The 22,266-nt window shown below is 36.9% G+C and overlaps 1 protein-coding gene across 1 annotated transcript in view; it reads left to right on the top strand.

Moving 5' to 3' along the window:
- COL4A3 (collagen type IV alpha 3 chain) overlaps window positions 1-22,266 on the top strand; it is a 69,431-nt gene that overhangs the window by 35,347 nt on the left and 11,818 nt on the right. Inside the window, exons 22-39 of the mRNA XM_032225330.1 lie at window positions 1,987-2,079; window positions 3,721-3,816; window positions 4,656-4,726; window positions 5,395-5,583; window positions 7,100-7,268; window positions 7,705-7,797; window positions 8,768-8,872; window positions 9,314-9,411; window positions 12,325-12,475; window positions 13,569-13,682; window positions 14,716-14,883; window positions 15,095-15,184; window positions 16,243-16,377; window positions 17,133-17,231; window positions 17,726-17,815; window positions 18,412-18,548; window positions 18,639-18,765; window positions 20,990-21,070. Of these exons, the coding sequence (XP_032081221.1) occupies window positions 1,987-2,079; window positions 3,721-3,816; window positions 4,656-4,726; window positions 5,395-5,583; window positions 7,100-7,268; window positions 7,705-7,797; window positions 8,768-8,872; window positions 9,314-9,411; window positions 12,325-12,475; window positions 13,569-13,682; window positions 14,716-14,883; window positions 15,095-15,184; window positions 16,243-16,377; window positions 17,133-17,231; window positions 17,726-17,815; window positions 18,412-18,548; window positions 18,639-18,765; window positions 20,990-21,070 (2,106 nt within the window). The remainder of the gene's footprint in view (window positions 1-1,986; window positions 2,080-3,720; window positions 3,817-4,655; window positions 4,727-5,394; window positions 5,584-7,099; window positions 7,269-7,704; window positions 7,798-8,767; window positions 8,873-9,313; window positions 9,412-12,324; window positions 12,476-13,568; window positions 13,683-14,715; window positions 14,884-15,094; window positions 15,185-16,242; window positions 16,378-17,132; window positions 17,232-17,725; window positions 17,816-18,411; window positions 18,549-18,638; window positions 18,766-20,989; window positions 21,071-22,266) is intronic.

Here is a 22,266-nt window from a genome sequence, read left to right on the forward strand (position 1 = left end):
TAGGTATCAACGAAGTACTTTCTTAAAATATAAGATGTTCCGAGTAGCGCAGTTTTTTTGCAGTTCTGCTGGTGGTATTGAAGGAAGCTGCAATTTGTTGATGTATCTTATAAAATTCTTGGACATAGTACCAAGTGCCCCGATGACAATGGGTATCACTGTTACATGCTTCATCCATAACCGTGTAGCTTCGATGGCCAGGTCGCGATATTTCATTATTTTTTCTAGTTCTTTTTCTTCAATTCTGGCATCTCCTGGAACAGCAATATCAATAAACTGTACATTTTGGCCCTCTACAACTGTGATATCTGGTGTGTTGTACTCCAAATGACAATCTGTTTGTATTCAAAAGTCCCACAAGATCTTCACCTTCTCATTTTCAATAACTTTTTCCACTTCATCATCGTCGTCATCATCATCATTGTAGTAGCAGTAGTTGTACTGCCAAGTAAAAGCTGCCAAAGAGCTGGACACCTGGCTCTCTGGCTACCTCCTCCCTTGCAGAACCAGGACATCCTTGGTTTACCAAAGAGCCCTGGGAAATGCAATGAAACAATAGAAAGGATGATTGGAGCAGAAGAGCAGCAACATATAAGAGCTTACAACTTATGGGTAGCATAGGTTACTTACTTCTGCCTGACCATACGGATAGATTATCGTCCTCCCCGACAATTGTTTAGGGTGAATTTCTCCCTGTGGGTACCAGTAGGGAGCAAAAGCTTCCCTTCAGCTACTGTCAATTATTTAGGTTGATATCATCCTGCTAATCAAATCACTCAAGCTTGCTCAGGTCTGGATACTTATGGACAGGATTTAATGGAATGATTGGAGTAGTGTTTTGCAATGTTATATGGAACCAGGGGTGGGTTCCGGCAGTCACTACTCGCTCGTGGGTGCACCATGTGTGTGCACATGAATACACGTTTTTGATGCACGCTGCACGTGCATGTGTAGTACAATAAAAATTGTTCTGCGCATGCACAGAAGCAAAAAAAACAAGATGGTGGTGCCTATGGTGCCGCCCGGAGAACTGGTTCGGGGGCGTGGCAGGCCTAGGTATCTGCCAGTTCCAGCGACTCAGGCCACCAAACCACTACCAGTTTGGCCAAACCGGGCCGAAATGGTAGGAATCTACCACTGTTTGGGACTCATCTGGCCCTATCAGTTTGAAAGAAATTGATAGGGTATTTTGCTGGATAAACTACAAACCCTTATACTGACCTATGCACTACTTAGCTTTTTTCTAAAGTGTATGGGGGTATGGATCCAAGAGATAGCCAAACATTATTGAGGTAGAAGGTTATAAAAGCTGCCTTGAAATAGATGGTGGTACACCATCCCTGAAGACATCTTCCTGAAAAGATCTGGCTGTTATAGTTAATAATACCCAAAGTCCAATTTTTCTTTTCTTTGAAAGATGTGGAGAAAGTCATGGGGATTCAACTGTAGAGTGCCATGCAGGAAGCAAATTAATGTTAGCTCTGTACTAGTTCAATTAATCTTGAATACTTTTATTTTGTATATATGTATCTGTTTGCCAAGGAATTCTTTTTAAAAGTTTACTAGTAATTTTCAGGCTGGATTATTCCAGCGTCAATTTCCCATGCAAATTAGTTTTCAATTTAAATGCCTTTCCCAGGTTTGTCTATAAATGTTTGTCAGGCTTCAACACTGAAAAAGAAAAAGGATTTTCTAAAATAAGAGCAGAATTTGTGTCAAAACAATATTCATCTTACTATTTCAGGGGAAGCAGATATTTAGTAGTCTCAGAATAATGAAATGGACATGTCAAATATTTTTCCCCCTTTTCAGACCCACATACATAAAGCTCAACCAACAAGAATTACTTTGGAATGGTTTTCCTCTTCTATACTGTTAATGCTATTAAATGAATTCATCTTTAACCTCAGAAAGTAATATCAATTTCCTGCCATTACTCTTATGAACAACGTAAAAAGTTATATTTTATCTATTTCATCAAAACAGGTACAATAACTTTTCAAAAAGGTCCACAAGGAATTCCTGGGAGCCCAGGATGTATAGGTCCTCCAGGCCCATTAGGAGATGATGGAGAAAAAGGTCAGCTCCTTTGTTGTGAATATATTTCTAAATTTTATTAGTTTGAGAATCTAAGCACACATATGAATGGGATTAAATCGGTTTCTTTCTATCAACTCAAGCAGAGTTATGTCTAAATGACCAAATTACTTATAATAGCTTAGTTGTTGGTATTATCATTTCATTTTATTTATTGACCAAGCCATTTGTTGCAATCAGATTGTTGAAATTTAATTGGGAAGATATGGATTTGTAATTTCTTCTACTTTTCACCCTATCCATCTTCTGATCTCTTTAATGCCCATAAATCTTAAACTAGGGAGTTTTTCTAGTCCTTAGCTATTAGGGAGGATGGAGGAACAATTGTACAGAGTTTTAGCACCCTAAAAAAGGAAGTCTAAAAATACATCTAGAATTCCCGCAATTCCTCTTTGCCTTTTGAAAAATGAGATAGATCACCTTAATTGATCCCTTATCTTTGCACGTAAATTCTATGTAATCATCAGTTCAAGTATCATAAGAAGGTATTCACCCATGATAAGGAAGTTATTGAATCCCATTATCTGCCTCCCATCAGAACTTAAGGAAAGCAAAAATAAAAATTTTACTTTCTTCTACAAAACGAATGGAAGGGGAGAAGAAAGGAGAGTAGAGGAAAAGGCGTAATGGTGCATTTTGCTGGCAGAGATTACATTGAATGGATTTATTTACAGAAGACACTTATGCATAGTTTAAATGACTATATTTGACTAAATTAATCTCATTTAGTCGTAGTGTTAAGACCCAGGTTCAAATTTCTTCTCAGCTATGGAAGCTTAGTGAATGACTTAGGCCAATCGCTATCTCTAAACCCAACTTAACTCATACATTTTTTTGTTTTTTGTGGGGGGAAAAAACTGGAAGGAGTGCTATGTATGTCACCTTCAGCTCTGAGACTATAAATAAATAAAACTAGGATTCTGAGGACATGTAACATACTAGACTAAAGTGGAAATACTTAATTTGTAATAATGAAATGTGTTGTGAAAACTGACAAGCAGTTCTGTGTGGTGTGTAAGCATGGTCATCGTTTCTCAGAATAAACTGTCTTGCAAGTTTCCTGTGAAGGTCACAAAGCAAAGTTTCATTTGTGCTACAATCACCACTTGAGAAACAGGAGACCAAACATCTGATTAAAAGGTGTCTGCAGGTCCAGTCTGGTTTGGTCACTGGGACCAGAGGCTTTGTCTTCTGAGCTTTTGCTTTCATGCTAGAGAGAAGTTCCCTGAAAATGGGATCCAGCATGACTCCAAAAGCTTGAAACACAAAACGACTCATCCCAATGACCCACCCAGATTGGATCCTGCAGCATTATCCTGGGACACGTATTTTTCTCTTCATTCATTCGAAAAAGATGTCTCTTGTTGCAGTTTGGAGCAGTATTATTTTTTAATAAATTGCTGGCTATTACAATTATTGTACAAAAGTATTTTGACATCTTCTCACAGAAAGTGCTGTATTGCTGAGCACAAAAAATTAATGCCCAATTGATTAAGTTTATGATATTATTGTACTTCATCTTCATTGCAGATAAGTATATAGGTTTCTCTAAAGCACTTATCCTTTTGATTCAGTGATGATTTACCCATTAAGTTTTTCACATGTGATCAAATGTAATTGTAGGTGAAGAATCAGGCCCGTGTACCCAATGTACTTATATTATGGGACAACCTGGTCCTGCCGGTGTTGCTGGAGCAGAGGGTCAGCAGGGTAGGAAAGGTAAAAAAAATTCAGGTGATACTTACATATTATTAATGATTGAAATATATCAGTCTACAGTTTTGGAAGTGGTGGACCTAAAAATAGAAATATGAAATATTTTGTTATGTATCTATTCCATTGATTATAATTTAAAGCATGTACTTTATTGCACTGTTGGATCAAGGAAATGACATAATCAATCAAACAAAAATGTAAGATCAGAAAGCTTCTGGGCACTGGTAGAAATACAATGTAAAAAGGATGCCTTTCTTAGACTTATATGAAGCATCTGAACTAGGACTGCCAACTCTGGACTTCAAAAGTCTATATTTTTACTAGATGGCTGCAAAGATAGGCTGAAACTAAATATCTAATCTTTTACTGTTATTCAGGTGTCACATGGAATCTTGCAATCTGGTTTTGCTAATTCAGGGAACAACAGGACAGCCCTGGATGCAGTTGTGCCAAACCTTCAAATTGATGCCACATTTCAAGCAGGAGTGGTGTCATGAGCTTTGACTAATCTACATTAAATAGTCCTGAAAAAAAACAATCAAAATGCTGCCATGCATAATAAATTAACATGCTGCCAGAATATAATGCATTTAAAGAGCAAATGTAGAATTTTCAAAGCAAAACACATTTTAAAGGATATCTTAATGCCAAGACCTTCTATTCTTAGAAGGGATGAAATATATTAATATTTTATGATCAGCTTTAATTTTTCCTGTTCCTTGTCCAGTCTGTTATTATCTCCTTAAAATTTATAAACAGTGGTAGCATTTGTTCAGGTGCTTTATGGTGCTTTATTATTAAATTTAAATTATTTCTAAATCTTAGTATTTTTATTATTCTAGGTGTGGAAGGAATACTTGGTCCTAAAGGATCCCCAGGATCTCCTGGGCATACAGGGCCTCCTGGAGATCAAGTAAGTTTCTTATTGAACTTCTTTTATAATAGTTTGAATGTAATTACAATCTTAAGCAATGGGGTTTTCTGAGCTAAATGGATCGATGTATTGATAGATCATGGATCTCTGCAGACACATATTAAATTGAAAATATCTACAAATTATTTTAAAGACCTATTAGCAATGCTCCCCAGAATTTTTTTGTAACAGTAAAAACTGTTTCCACACCTACCCACCAGCCAGATTACAGCTGGTTTCATTTATTTCATTTATTCTAGCACTTGTAGTTGGAACGCTGAAATCTGTTAGATCTATAAGGCAGGATAAAATCTAGCTCAACTTATTCCAAATAATTTAAATCTTCAAATATCAAAGAAATAAAATGTGGGCCTGCAAATTAAGTAAGAGCCAGTCCAACTGATAAAAATATATTTAATATGGTCATAGTATTTTGTTCAATTATGTTTTTCAAGTGCTGTTCTGGACCAAATGCAATTTCAGAATAGTTTTAAAGTTAACCTCAATGTAACATATTCCAGTCATCTAAGGATATATTAACCAAACAAGCATAGTTAAGGATACTGTCACCACTGACAGAAATAACTTGTTTACTGTACAATATTATTTTAGCAAAACTGCATCATGTACCTTTTATTGATAAATCATGTTAATTGTATGCGGTCTAGGGATTTCCAGGCCTTCCAGGAAGCCAAGGTCTTAAAGGATCAAAAGGAGATGCAAACTTAATGCATCCAGAAGGTCCCAAAGGAGATAACGGAGAACCAGGAATCAGAGGAAACACAGGAGAAAAAGGGTTGGATGGAATGCCTGGGAAACCTGGACAAAAAGGGAAAAAAGGTTCTGCTGGAACACAGGTTGGTAACATGGCATTTTGGTTGGTTGTGCCCTTTTTCAATCTTACCATTTGATCTGTTCTTTGATTTAATGGATTGATGGATTATTTGCCATCAAGTCATGATAGACTTTTAGCAATCCCATATATTTTCTCCATGATAATCATTCTTTAACTTGGTGCATTACTTTGAACCTCTTGCAAAGGTCATTAATATTTTAGATACAGACATTATCTGTGTGAATGTATTCTTTCCTTTAATCTTATTATGTGATTTGAAGAATATGAAATTTATAAACAATTACATACATTTTTAATTATAATTTTTATATTATTGAACAAAAATGTGTTCTAAATTTTCTCTTACTGACCTTTGATGTTCAAATACTCATTTCCTGATCATCTCATGATTATATTACTGAAATGTGTGCTACGTGTGACTGTCCATGAAGGCCATCCAGAAGCTACAGCAGGGCCAGAGTGTGTTAGCACAGATAGTGAGCACTGCATTATGCTGACATGACCCTACTGCTTTGCAAGCTCAACATATTACTAGTCTATTTCTGTGTAGAATTCAAAATGTTGGTTATCACTCTTAAAACTCTTCATGTCATGGGGGATCTCCAATTGTTTCTGCACCTCCAGTACGGTCAGGCAAGATGGGTGCACTCCAGGTCTTATTGTTTGAATTGTGTCATCTTGCAGATCCAATAAGCATGCCTTCTTTTTAGCATTGCCTCCTGTCTTAAATGACATCACCACAAAGATTCACATGCCTTCCACATTTGTGATATTTTTTTTCAAGTTAGCCTGGTCCCTTTTTGGCTTGTATTTCTATATGTTGTCCTTTTTTTATTACTGCTGAGGAGTTGGGCAGCTTCTGCAAGTAGATAAATACATTTATAAAATAACATTATAATGTCAGTTACAGTATTTCTGTGCTGATAACAGCTGCATCCAAATGCACTGTTTTAGATAACTCAAGCAATTGTGAAAGATTTTTATATATTCACTTCTTTTCAAGCTTACTATGAATACTATTTTAATTTCATATAGCAATACACGACCTTGTGGATGAACAACTGTTTGACTACATACAAGCCCACTAAAGTAAACCTTAGAATCCCATTCTCAATTCGCTATTGAACTGCCATTTTAACAATTGTATTTTGGGGAAGAGGGGTTTTAAAATGTGACGTGCTTCCTTGGTACTTTTAATGCCAAGATGATTTGCTGCTTTGGAATTACCTATGACTCAACTTACCCTTTTTTTCCTGGCTCCTTACCAATATTTTTAATGAAGACCTTAGCAGGGTTCTCAAACAGAGAAGCATGTTTTGCAATATTTAAGTAAAGATACAATAAATATAATTGCAGATAATCATGCTGTCCTTATGGATAATCACTTGAGATCCTGAGTGAAACTTACAGAAGGAAGGACCAGTACTAGTGTGTCCATTGCTAAATAGGTCAACATAAGCTTCTACTGTATTGGGAAGTTAGTGCATACTAAACAAAGATTTATAAATTATTTGTAGGGGCCAGATGGTCCAAAAGGTGACAGAGGATTACCAGGATCTGTTGGCAGCCCAGGTCTTCCTGGTAAGATAGGATTAACTGGACCACCAGGATATGGACCCCAAGGAAGTAATGGTTCAAAAGGCCATCAAGGAAATCCTGGATTGCCTGGGTTACCAGGTGTACCTGGTATGTAGTTTCTCATTTCATCCCTGTTGTTCTTACTGAAAAGTGTGTGTTTGCTTGTGATATATTTGTGTAGAATACATTTAGAGCAGGGATCTGCAACCTTGGCAACTTTAAGACTTGTGGACTTCAACTCCCAGAATTACTCAGCCAGCAAAGCTTATCGTGGCCAAGATTGGAGACCCCTGATTTAGAGAATATTTGCTCATCCTACCAGATCAGATAGGGGTAAGCATCATTCAGAACTGATGGAAAACACATCTATTCTGACTTGAGAATGACATTAATTAACAAGATTTTATTCCAGTGAACAAGCACAAGAGAACCAGGTTAGAATAAATGCTTGAATAAATTCAAGATATAATATAATGCAAGTTGTATGTTTTGCTGTTCTTACTGAAATTGGAAAATGTTACCCATTTTGTTATGCACATTGAAGGTTCTAAAGGGGAACCTGTTAGAGTAAAGGCAATTCCTGGAACACCAGGGCTCCAAGGGCCAGAAGGTGCACCTGGACTACAAGGAAGAAGAGGTAAGAATTATTCAAATAGTGTCAAATTTCAGCATAGCTTACATTCTGCATTAAAATAAAAGGCTGTGAACTCCATCATCAAGCCAATTGCCTGGACTAGCATTGAATCATAGTTCTAGCACTGGGAATGGTAATGATTTCCATTACATCTGAGGCAGAAAGATATCTTAAATAATCAAAGAGGAATATATCATATACTGTTAAATTGTCATAGAGAGGGAAAGAAGGAAATTCAAGAACAGGCAAAAGGCTTCCATAATTGCCTTCCCAGTATCTATGAATCAAGGCAATTGCCTTGCTCTAATAATAGTAATCTCTGTAATTAAGCATTTGGCCTATATGGTTTAGCCATTAGTTTTTTTTTTTTTTAAAGCAAGATTTTTATGCCATTCCAGCCCAGAGCATAGTTTTTGAGTCTGCATTTCCAAATTGGACTGCCAGTATTAGGTGGCAAACTGCCAATTTTCAGTAGCATCATTTTCACGATATCATTTAAACATCTCAGCTCTGATGTCCTTGCATTATTTTACCATCCCTTGTAGATGACAGAGATGAGATTTTAAAGAAATCATAGCCTCAGCTGCCAAAATATTGCCTGCTATGCTATATGAACAAGTAATTCAGTCTTCAGCCAAATCCTGACACTGGAATATTTCTGAAGGAAAACCAGAGTCTATACTGAGCATTTTTTATTCTAATACTGTAAACAACTATCATATAATTATAATGACTAAAATATGAGAGCCACCCCCCCCCCAAAAGCTTATTCTGTGGTGCGATTTCTCATATACTAGGGGTTTTTTTTACTATCTTTTATTCAATGATATATTTGGGATGCAGTTTCCCTGTTATCAATGAATTGGGTGTCTTCACCACCCAAGAAAATCTAACAGCATTTTAATTTTAACTATTGTAAGTTGTTTTAAAGCCATAGAATCCTTTTGGTGTCTGATAGTTATCATTTTGATAGGTAAAATGGGATCCAGAGGACAAAGGGGTGACCCAGGTACTCCTGGAAAAGATGGGGATCCAGGCTTAGCAGAGAATGGATTTCCTGGTTATCCTGGTCAGAAAGGTAACAAATTTTATGCAAAGCAAAAATGTAAGACAGAATTTGGTCTGTGTTATAACAATCTACATTAAGATACTGCAGCTACATCCTTTTCAATAAGCAGATTGGTAGCAATTTGACATTAAAAGGTCCAATTCTCTCTGACTTGTTCCACAGGTTTGCTATAAAAATGAAAACCCGTTTTCCTTGTCTTACGTTACTTTTGAGATTCTGATATATATTATTTTCTCTGCTATGATAATAAAACTGATACTTGTTAAATTTGCAAGCAAGAGTTTGCATATTATTTTATAATGTATGCTTAGCAAAATCTACATAGATTAATGTCTGCACTTGAATGCTTACTAAACCTGCTTTAGTAGGAATTATATAAAAATTTCAGAAAATGCATAAGTTATTTGTAAAACTTAGTAACTACCGGCCACTTAATAATATTTTTTATAGGGGATAAAGGAACTCAAGGGCCTAAAGGAATACCCGGTTGTGTAGGAAAAGCAGGGAAACCAGGCTTACCTGGGAAACCTGGAGTGCCAGGAGAAAAGGTTTGTTTGACAATATATTATTTTAGAAAGAGAGAGATAGGGAGAGATACATGGGGAAGGTGGAAACAAATTATTCAGGTGCATTTTAAAATAGGCAGAGATAATAGAATAACAGAGTTGGAAGGGACTTTAGAGTCTTCTAGTCTTCTAGTTTTCAAGCAGGGGGCCCTGTACCATTTCAGACAAATGGTTTTCCAATCTCTTCTTTACGACTTCCAGCGATGGAGTACCCACAACTTCTGGAGGCAAGCTTTTCCACTGGTTAATTGTTTTCACTATCAGGAAATTCCTTCAAGGTTGGATATGTCTTTAATGAGTCTCCATCTGTTATTTCTTATCCTGCTCTCATGTCCTTCGGAGAATGGGTTTATTTATTTATTTATTTTATTTAGTTTGTCAAACATGTAGAAGATAACAGGTATAAGTATAAACATGGACATGAACAAAGTAAATTAGTACAAATAATGGGTCACAGTAGGACAGGGACAGTAGGCTGGTGCGCTTATGCATGCCCCCTCTACGGACTTCTTAGGAATAGGGTGAGGTCCACTGTAGACAGTTTAAGGTTGAAGCTGTGGGGGTTTAAAGATGTAACAATGTAGTCAGGTAGTGCATTCCAGGCGCTGACTACTTTGTTGCTGAAGTCGTTTTTTCCGCAATCGAGTTTGGAGTGGTTAACCTTGAGTTTGTATCTATTGTTTGCCCGTGTATTATTGAGGTTGAAGGAGGTTGACCTCCTCTTCTTTGTGGCAGCCACTGAAATATTGGAACACTGTTATCATGTCACCCCTAGTTCTTATTTTCATTAGAAAAATACTAGTCACCTTCTGAATAAATTGTTTTCCAGCCTAGCAATTAGAAAGGGGCAATTATTTAACTGATAGCTCTGTTGTATTGTGCTGAGTTGTTTGTTTGTGAGATGGGTGACTATACAAATTGAAATGGGAAGGAACACAAGATGTGGTTTCTTGCCTCCTGTGTTTCAATAGGACAATGAAACCTATCCTGTTCCTGTCCCTGTCACACCACAACAGACAGTGAAAGTTTTGCTCCTGTAATCATGAACCAAACTTTCAGAAATGATAATATAAATTACATTTCCCCAGCTGAATCTATATTCAATCCTCTGATGAAGCTTGCTGGAAATTGCAATATCTAACTGCAGAGGTAGTGAAATAGCCACATTTGTATAGTGTGGGAAGTGTTATGATACAGCTTTAAAGTTGGGTTCATTTAAGCCAGTGAGTCATATTCTCAGTGTTGAGAATCTCTTCAACATACATGATCTTATGAACTTTAAAAAATATTTCAATACATTAAATATGCAATGTAATTCTTATATATTTTAACAATTTATTGCCTGGAAATATTGTAGGTATTAGTAATTGCAAAACTGTGCTATACTAAGTATGTTAGACTTTAAAATGATACAAATGTTTTTGTTTTCCCACAATAAAGTTAATGTAAGAACAACTGCATTCCACTAATCTATTTCCTTTATTTAACCATTATAATTGGTGATGCTGCACTTTCAGTATAACACATAAACAAGACATGAATGAATGAATGAATGAATGAATGAATGAATGAATGAATGAATGAATATGCTGGACTTGTCGTATTTGGGTCGTTTCCCATGTAAAATTGAGATTGTCTTGGCAAAGTTTCGGTGAGGTCTCACTCGCCATCTTCAGGCTGGTGTTTTTGGCTTTGTGTTTGTGTGAATAAAGCGTGGTCGGAGCTGCCGTCTTTCTATAAATCTTGGTGGGGGTGTATGGAGTGCTGGCTTTGTTTCAGTAAGTGGATTGATTGGTTGTGTGGTTGTATCATGATTGGTAGATTGGTGCTGATTGGTGCTGGCTGTGTGTCTGTTGTCGTTTTGTGTTGTAATGGCCTGGGTGGTGGGTGGGCATTGTTTGTTGACTAGGGCTGGTTTCCAGATGTCTGGTAGGGGGGAGGTATCATCACGTTTATTTATGTTGTGGGGGTGTTTCTCTATTTCAATAGCTTCCTCCACAAAATGAATAAATGTGATGATACCTCCCGCCTACCAAATATCTGGAAACCAGTCCTAGTCGAGGTGGCGCAGTGGTTAAATGCAGCACTGCAGGCTACTGCTAGATCAGCAGTTCAGCGGTTCTAATCTCACCGGCTCAGGGTTGACTCAGCCTTCCATCCTTCCGAGGTGGGTAAAATGAGGACCCAGATTGTTGGGGGCAATATGCTGACTCTCTGTAAACCGCTTAGAGAGGGCTGAAAGCCCTATGAAGTGGTATATAAGTCTACTGCTATTGCTATTGCTATTGCTATAGTCAACAAACGAGCTCCACCCATCACTCAGGCCATTACAACACAAAACAACAACGGACATACAGCCAGCACCAATCAGCACCAATCTACCAATCATGATACAACCACATAACCAATCAATCCACTTACTGAAACAAAGCCAGCACTCCACACACACACAGACACACAGACACACACACATACACACCATGATTTATAGAAAGACGGCAGCTCCGACCATGCTTTACACACACAAACACAAAGCCGAAAACACCAGCCTGAAGATGGCGAGTGAGACCTCACCAAAACTTTGCCAAGACAATCTCAATTTTACATGGGAAAAGACCCGAATACAACAAGACCAGCATACCTACACCAGTGAAAATCTTCAAACACACACAAACATACAGTCGCACACACACACATATCCATCCAATATGTAATATTAAAAGTAACAATTTGTAATGAGGAAAGGTACTGTAGGTAGGTAAAATCCTTAACTCCGGTCCCATAGCTTTTTGTGATGGAAAAGGCTAAAGAGATATAAAGAAAACTAACAATAATGTTGTCCTGATTCCCTTAATGCTTAGATATAACATTACATTTTCTCCTTCTCTGCTCCAGGGTGAACTAGGTCCAGTTATTCCTGGACAGCAAGGAAGTTTTGGCTTACCAGGAGATGAGGGAAAGTTGGGTGAAAAGGGTGAAAGAGGATCATCAGGTTTACCTGGACCTGAAGGTCAAAAAGGTTTTGAAGGGGCTGATGGACCAAAAGGTACATTCTCCAAAATTGGATAAAGGACCATATCTAGATATAAAATAATTACTTAGTCTTTCTACCATAGAGCTGCTATTGTGGAAACAGTCGCAAAATTATCTTGACATATTCAACAGTAGAATTCACTATTATAACATATGATGATATGATGTCAGAAGTGCAAAAAGTTAGTTTTGATTCAGTGGTGATAAGCTTCTGAGCTAATAGGCCATGGTATAAATTATCTGATATCCTGACATTTCATTAGCAAACCATGGCTGACATTTTCAGAGGCAAAGAAATCTGCTTGGCAACTCACCAAAACTGAGCAGGAACTGACTGATCTCTTCTGTGTGTAATTAAATTAATCTCTAATTGAACTATGCCACGGTGAAAACCTGTTAGTTTTGATCATCCTGTATTCAGAAGCACCTGTTTCAAGTTAAGTCCATATTACATGAGCAGTTATTTTATAAATTATTTTGACACTGGAATATTTCTAGTTCTTTTTATTATCAAAGAGTAACAAATAGTAATTCGCTATTCTGGAAATTGTGGCACACCAGAATGGTGAAAATATTCACAGAATGCAAATCAACTGCTTTGGGTTGAAGCAACTTGTTTTAACTTTTAAAAGGGAAAATTTTTCTAAAACATTTGCATGCCCTGCTGTGGAACATATTCTAATAACAGTCCACAAAATATCTTGAAATGTGTTTCTATGTATAAGAAACTGCTCTGACTTCTAGTTGCCAGGGAGAACATAGATGAATGATTGCTAATTGATGATATCCTGGTTGTAGTTAAGTATCATCGTGTCCCCTTATAATATTGAACTACATAAGCCTCTGAGGCTAATGTTAACCTAGAAGGGTTTTCTCAAGTATTTCTTCTCCTTGATCAATAAAGTCTTACATTCATTTTTTACATTCCATCTCACTCTCTCTCTCACTCACTCCCTCTCCCTCTATCCATCCCCTCCTCCCCCCATCTCTCCCCCACACACACACACATTGTTTGAGTTAGATTTGTGTTCTGGAATATAAAACAAAAAAATTGAGGTGGGAGGGTGCAAATTTTAAATAAATTGAATATGATGAATGTCTTCTAGGGGAGCTTGGAAGTCCTGGAGCTCCAGGAGAAAAAGGTCTTCCAGGAAAAATGGGCCAATGTCTCATTGGTTTACCCGGGACACCAGGTCAATGTGGAGTAATGGGACCACGAGGTAATGATGTACAAAAATAGTGACACGATGTATCAATAATGTATTAAAATTTAATAGTATGTTATATAATAAACAGAGTCCTCTAATAGCCTAATATGACCTTAACATCAGTTGTGCAAGGTACGTAACAATTATATTCAACTGTGGAGGGCATTGCATCAGTGCAAGTCAAGTTAATTAAATATTTGGCATTTTATAGTGTTATGTATATAAAAATCTTAACTCACAATAAATTGGAAAAAAAATCAAAAGAAAGAGACTATAATAGTCATTTCTTTCAGTAGCACAAAAAGATAGATGCAACATAATTAATTTTAGTATATGCATGCCAATTTTAACAAAATACAATAGTTTCCCTAAAGCATGTCCCAGCAAACAAATGGCAACATTATTGCTCACATAGATCATACAAGTGAGCACTAGTAGATCAATCATCTAGTGATTCTTTAAATCAGTTTTATTCAAGGTTCAAACCATAGACTTTCTCTTGCACTACTTGCTTTGTATATGTGCAATAAGTATGCTGGAACATATTTATTCTAATACTTAAAAGAAAATGGCTGACAGGGAAATTTCATGTGATATATTATTACTTTTTACACTTTTGATATTTCGAGTGATTAAAATAACCAATTTAGTTTGATCTGATTTTCTTCTTCAAGAGACAACAATAATTAATATGCTGATAAGGGAGACGATTCATACTTTATTACTGTAATGTCAGTGATGTGCTAAATTATTCTGCCCCTGCTTTTTACTAACATTTTATAGAAACAATCCAAAGATAAAAGTCAGTATTGGAATGATCTGCTTTTTCCACATGACATGCTTTTTCTTGTCATGGCTGCAAGAAATTTTCAAATTACAAAATATTACAATAAACTTTTTAAATTTGTTAATAGGCTCTGTGCCCCCTCAGAAAGGGGTGACCTCTACTTTTTTTTACAGAAATGCTGATGCAATCCTTCATTTGTGATAAAAGGGAGCCTGTTCTTTTCTGAAAATTTGAATGGGATAATGTATGCTATTTTAGGTAGCAGAGGAACAATAGGAGCCAAAGGAGATCCAGGTATTCCAGGATTAGATATCCCAGGATTTCCAGGACGATTTGGACTTCCTGGATTACAAGGCCCCGGGGGAATTAAAGGACTGCCTGGCATCAACGGCCAGCGTGGTAAACCAGGAACGCCAGGCACACCAGGTAAATGTCCCTTAAGCAACATTAATCTTGATATAATTAATGTATTCATTGCCATTTTAATAAAGGTCATGTTACACTATTAGCATACATGCAAATGATGGGGTTCTTTTTAAAGTAAAAATTGGGTTTTCTTTCAAAGGTCATACAAAGCCTTTGAGTGTCTGGGCAATACCTCTTATATCTATGGATGTGTTTGGTTCATTTCTGGTAGGTTTCAGAGGAGAAAGAGGTTTGATGGGACACGTGGGTAGCCCTGGATTGCCTGGTGGTTCTGGAAATCCAGGAATCCCTGGAGGCAGAGGTAAGTTGTCCAATGTTTGCCTTACCTGGGGTTCTAGTTCTAAAATATTATTCCATAGTCCATACTATTTGAACTGATGAAAGGTATACAGGAGTCATTCTAAGATCTGTCAGTAAAATCACATTTGTTTTCCATCAACATAGTAGTTTAATTAATTAGTTTCATTTCAGCTTAATTGTCATGTCATTTCTCAAGTAGTCCCTGTGCGTTGAAATGATGAATGAGGAGGGTTTTTTAAAAACTCGGTCTACAAAGTAGATAATTGGTTGCAGGTAACTTCATTTCTCTATTGTTCTTAGAAGCTTTCCAGATTTTTGAGAGCATTTACATCACCCTTAGGAAAGAGAGAAGGAGAATGGATGACACTCTCTTAGGAATTTACTTTCCTTCCTACTTGCTCCCCTACAGAGGGGAAAAATGAGATTGTTATCTTCAGTCAAGCCTTTTGAATAGTTTAATAATAGTCCTATTGCTTTTATTTGTATATCTGTTGTACTGTAGAAGTACAGGACATAAAATAACTAATGAAATCTAGATATATTCAAGTATAGATTTTTTTTTAGTTAAAAATGCTTTCAGTATAATAAGGCCATCATGAATATTCCAAATTTCCTTTCTATTTCCTCTAATATAATTGTTTGAAAGTTAAATCAATAAATGGCATTTATGAAATCTCTATAAACAAGCAAAAGGAACAAGACTTTTTTTGTCATTAAATATTTAGGCATGAAACCAATATGTTCTCAAAAAGAAATCTCTGATTGTGGGGTTTTCCCCCAGTTTTGGATGTAACAGAAAAGTTTCAATGAATGAATGGATGAATAGATGAAGTTTTAAAACAGAGAGAATAACAATATACCACTATTGGAGTTTTCCGTCTATCACCCTGTACTCTGAAATCTAGATATATTCACGTATAGATTTTTGATCTGTCCAGGAGATTGAACTCAATGCTTAAACACCCAACTCTATATTCTCTGCTTCCTGGGTCTCTCAGTCTCATTTAGCATTTAAACCTGGTGGTAAAAAAAAAATTCATCCTATTTTATTATTTTTAGGTTCTCCGGGCTTTCCAGGACCAAAAGGAAGGAAAGGATCTTTTGGAGAAAAAGGTGAACCAGGAGATAAAGGTCCTCCTGGGCTACCAGAATTCAAAGAGATCTATGGAGATAAAGGAGAGAGAGGAAGTAAAGGTATAAATCTATACTATCACTATGCTACACATTCTGCAGGTTTTCATGATGAAATATATATTATGCGTTCACTGTATTCTATAGTGACTAGCTGTTGCTTCTTACAAAATAGAATTAGCATTGTCCAAAATGGTATTTAACCCATTATCTTTACTTACCAAGACTTGCAAGTGCATTTTCCCCCTTCAGATCCATATAGTAGATTAGGAGAGTAGAGGAGTAGACTAGGAAGGGCTAAATGCCATCCTACCATTTTTGCACCAGAAATTTCATCATTCTGGATCCACTTTCCAGAGAAGAGAATATGCTTGGAGTCTATGTGGCAAAAATGGATTGTGTAGTTCCATTTCATTTTTTTATTCAAAAGATTGTATGGCTTCCATCTTAGAATACAACTCTGAGCAATGTTTTCACATATTCTAAAGTTGATTACAAGTGAAGAAATTTATAATTTAAGTTTTTGAATAGATGTAGCTTGGTTCACGTATACTTATTTAACCAAAGTTTATTGAGTAAGACAACACTGTAAATAGTGTTTTATGTATGTCAGCAGCTAAGTTCATACAACTTACTAGGACAAAATAAACTCATTTGTGGTTTTATAATGTATGGATACTATCATTATTAAAATGCAAGTAGTTAAACAGATTATACTACAAATTCACCATTTCATGTCAACCTTTTTTTGTGCCTTTTATTGTGAAGCAAGAAAATGGTGGTTTTTTGTTATTAATTTCTATCCATTGACACTGTAGGACCTCCTGGAAGAAAAGGGTTAAAGGGAGAAAAAGGTCAGCAAGGTGTGCAAGGATGTGTGGGTCCGGTTGGACCACCAGGTACTCTTCGGCCACCAGGTATGTAGGTTTCCTTTGATCTCAGATCTCAGGCAGATTTATGTTATTCAGTTAATTATGTTAAACTAAGAACTAATTAACACTGTGTCTCTATGACTTTATATGTGTTTGTGCAATGGCTTGGTATGATGTCATACCAAATCATCAATGATTGCATATGTGCCTCTAATAAAAGGAACAATCTGCTTAGGAATACATCTCTATAAATACATCTCATATTAAATTAATTCAAATATGAATTCAAATGTCTGAATTATCAGACCACTCCCAATATCTAACTATTATTATATTCCAGAGATAGCAATTGCTCTTGGAATAATAACTCAGTGAAAACAAACTGGAAGGATGGAAGCGATAGAAGAAACAACAATTGAGGGCTACAGTTTTTTTTCTTACCAAAAATATTGTGAAACACACAGTAATGACTATGATAAAGATGGGTCAATCACATTTTAATCCTATACAATTAATTTCAACATTGATTATCTTTCTAGGAGCTAAAGGAGCTAAAGGACTTTCAGGAATTCCTGGAATCTCTGGATTGCCAGGAGTTCCAGGAGACAGAGGGGACATGGGAATGCCAGGTAATCTTGTTAAAGTATCTAAATTATCGTTATAGTAATACTAATACAGTAAAACTTTAGTTTAGCAGGCTTTGGATATGAGATTGTCCATAGATTGTATGCTTTAGATATGTCAAACTCACATTTTATGCATGTGTAAAATATAAAAAATATGTATAATGCATGCATGTGTAATTCTACTCTCATTTTACAATTAAATAAAATGCAAAGGTAAAATACTCATGCACAAAATCATATTTGGATTCAACAGTTTGACTTAATTAACATTCTCCTCCTATTGACCCATTGCTCTCATGTAGAGTAATGATTAGATAATGATACTGTAAGAGCAAGAATTCTCTGCATTAATAGTAATTTAAGTACAACTTTATTTTCACTAACAAGTTATAGAGATTTATAGACATGAATCTGAATGTTGTGTTTGTTTTGAAAATTAAAAATTAAAAAAAGTATTAAAAAAAAGAATTTGGAGTTCTGATCAGAACATATATCTCATTTAATATTTGCATTAATAAACGTGATGATTTTGGATGGTTGGGCTCTACAAGATTCAAATAAATCAAAGAAAAAAACATTTCAATATTATGTCGTTTCAGGTCATAAAGGGGAGCAAGGTTCTTCAGGTGTGCCTGGAGCACCAGGTATAGCAGGCCCACCTGGCTTTAATGGTATTCCAGGAGATAAAGGAGAACCTAAACCTGGTACTGGGCCTCCAGGAAACCCAGGACCTAAGGTATAGAAAGCAGGTGATACTTTCCTTGTATCAGGTGGTGTTCCCTTGCTGGTCTTTTAGTTACTCTTTTATTTTGTTGCTACTTGCTAGGGTAATCCAGGTCTTCTTGGAGAGAGGGGAAGAAAAGGGGAGAGTGGATCACGAGGCCACCCAGGTCTTATTGGAGTACCTGGACTACCTGGAAACAGAGGGGATACTGGTTTACCAGGAATTACAGGTAAAACAGAATGATGGGAGCAATCTTTTGTTGGCCAAAACTTTTGAGTTGAGTTGAGTTCACAGACCTGAGAGGTTAGAATTGTAGATTATCTTTTTTTCCTCCTTTGCTTTTTAATTAAGACATACTGTTTTGGAACTAATCCTATAGGTTTCATGTTTTTCCTCAAAATGGCAGGTGGCTATACTAGTTTTTTAAATCTCAATTATGTTAGGCTCTGAGGAGTACAAAAAAAAAGTTGGGGTAACACCAGTAGACCATATTTGATGTAGCCATCAAGCAAGGCATTAAAACAAGATAACTTCTGAGAGTTTTAAAACTATACTTAAGCAGCATCCAGTATTCTTCTATAAAAGAATATCAGCTAATATATGGATTATGGTCTACAGACAGAATGGATGCAAGTTTGTATTGTTCCTGCTTGCTCACACTTGAAGTTTGAAATGAATAATAGCATATCAAGAACCCTCCTATATATGATCATTGTCTGCCTGGAAGGACTTAAATAATTGTTTTTTAATTATATTATTTGATCCTAGCTTCTTGCATTCACAGACCATTCAGAGTAATGAGCTAGTCTAAGTAATAATTTCTTATACAATGTAGTTTCTTGCCAACTTAATCAGAGGGGGTAGAAAAAACATATAGAAGATCGCCTTTTTCCAATTCTTGACTTTCCAATAGTTATTGGCTGAGAAATCTGAAAAATTATTGGGCTTTCAAGTCTGCCAAGTTAGAGATGACTGGCATAAGAGATACAGGGATTTTCACCCATCTGCAGAACATGAAGAAAGCATAGTGCTTCAAAAATCATATTGTATTTTTCTGCCATGATATCAAAATATGCCAAGAAAATCACTTTCCTCAAAGAAGGGCAGTTGCAGTGGTGGGTTTCTACCGATTCGCACCAGATCGGGAGAACCGGGTGGTGAAATGGATCAGGAAGTAACTTCCGGAATGCCTGCCCCGGCCCTGTCCCTCCACGCTCACCCCGCCCACTGGAGAGGTCCAGCAGCACAATCCACCAGACAGCAGAGGCAAGCTCAGGGGTTTTCTCCGGGATTCCCCTTTGTCTTGCCTTTTCTGATCTCCCAAAGTTCTTTCCCTAGCGTGTAATAGCTTTCTCTGGGATTCCCCTCTGTCTTGCCTCCTCCGATCTCCCAAAGTTCTTTCCCCAGCATGTGATAGCTTTTTATTGGATTCCCCTCTGTCTTGCCTCCTCCGATCTCCCAAAGTTCTTTCCCCAACGTGTGATAGCTTTCTACTGGATTCCTCTCTGTCCTGCCTTCTTGGATGTCCCTAATTTCGGCCCTTAATCCTCCAGTTGTCTATTTTTGGGATGTTTTCCCCTCTCTCCCCCCCCCTTTCATAGGAGTTCCAAAAAAATTGCCACATGGCTTGGGGTTGGTGGTCATGTGACTGAGTGTGCATGAGTGATGTCAAGTTGGCCATACCTGCCCGGTCACATGACTGCCAAGCCATGCCCACAATATAGGCCACACCCACAGAATAGGTTCTAAAAAAAATTGAAACCCACCACTGGGCAGTTGGTGCGATGATAGTCAGAGGCTGATGGGATGGAAGCATGGAGTAAGATCAAGTGCAGTGTAGGGAAGAGGAGCAGGGTGGGTGAATAATCTTTGTTTCATTTCAAACAAGCCTCTGCTGGAAAGGAGAAAAGGTGATGAGATGCTTCTCTTCACCACTTTTTCTTGTCTCTACCAAACCTCATCACTAGCTGGAGAAGGAAAAAACACTATGGAGATGGTAATTGAAGTTGTGATGGGAATAGTAACACTTTCTACAAGATCAGTCTTTGTATCTTATTCTAAAAATAAGACAAAAAGAAAAAGTTCGTTGCTAGGGAGATCCTGTTCTTTCTGACAAATAAAGCAAACAGGAATATGAATTTGCATCTTGTTTCCTGATGGAAACAACCACTTTCTTGCCAGATCACTTTGATTCTGCTTGTTTCATTGGAAAGCTAGAGGAAGGCTCCATTGTGAGGATGGATTAAATTATTATCACACTGTCTCAGGATCAGGGCAAGGAGAGTGTTTGCATGAGGCCATAAAGTAGGGCATTTAATTGTCTGTGCTACCTTAAACAATGTGGAGGACACATAAATACCTATATTCAGTGAAGTAAAAAAATGGAACCACTTTGTTTTCTCCTTTACAATACCTTTTAAAATTTTTGTCAATGTGTTATATTCTATTTATAGGACAACCAGGACCCGTGGGCAGTAAAGGTATTAAAGGTAGCAAAGGACTGCCAGGACACAATGGTGTTAGAGGATTTCCAGGTTTGTACATTGTTAGACCTCTTCCTTTTCTGAACATTCCCCATTTTTCACTGTTGAAAAACGCAACCATTTTTATCTAGTTTTATCTATCCAAATAGAGAGCATGAAAGTCTAGAACCTTATTTTATCTCTTCTAGGCTCTTTTATGTCTTATCTGAAAGGGAAATGTTTCTCGTGCATAATACAAGTTGAGAAGCAGACGTGGCTTATGACCCATAATATTGCAAAATGCAATCCATCTGCATTATATCATGTTGCATACGTGCACAGATACAGAGCTTTGCAATCTTTAGAAGCAGTGAAACCAAAGTAATTGAACTTGTGGCATACTGCTTTTTGATAGATTTCCATACTGTCTTCTTTGGTTTGATATCATAGCTATTAATGGGAATGGATCTCTTGTGGGTGGATATGACAGATGAACTAGACATTGCTGAAGTTGTTTCTGGTATGCAGTTGCTCTTCTTTATTTAACCTTCTAAATATTATCTAGATACCACCAGGGAAAAGAATATGGAAAAAATTAGTGATGGTTGCTTCTTGCTGTTGTCAACTTGCTCAAATAGTACAAGATGGCAAATAAAGCTGTTTCTTCTTTGGGTTTTATCAATGAACACAAAACATATGAGACGTAAGAGCATTATTAGTTAGTAAAGACTATAAGAATGGTCAACTTGTAGAGAGTCATATTCCATGAGAACAGGGGTGAAATCCAGCAGGTTCTGACAGGTTCTTGAGAACTAGTAGCAGAAATTTTGAGTAGTTCAGAGAACCAGCAAATGCCACCTCTTTCTGGCCCAAAGTGGGGTGGGAATGGAGATTTTGCAGTATCCTTCCCCTGCGACACTCACCAAGCCATGCCCACCAAGCCACACCATGCCCACCAAGCCTTGCCCACAGAACCGGTAGAAAAAAATTTGAATTTCACCACTGCATGAAAATAATATGTATGGAAATCTAATAGCAGAGGAATCAAACATTAGTGGAGCTAAAACATTTCACAAAGACATTAATTCTGTTTCTCTCAGCCCCTTTATTCTCCTTTCCATTCTCTTTTCACTTTAGTTATACATCATCTCTTTTCTCACTTCTACATGTAACAGAATACTGTTCAAAGAAGCAGTAGGTGATAAATCTGAATTAAAGGTTTCCTTCAGTTGTTTTTGATATTACACTGAGGACTGTAAAAAACCAGC

This window comes from Thamnophis elegans, chromosome 10 (assembly GCF_009769535.1).
Source record: "Thamnophis elegans isolate rThaEle1 chromosome 10, rThaEle1.pri, whole genome shotgun sequence".
Taxonomy (NCBI): Eukaryota; Metazoa; Chordata; class Lepidosauria; order Squamata; family Colubridae; genus Thamnophis; species Thamnophis elegans.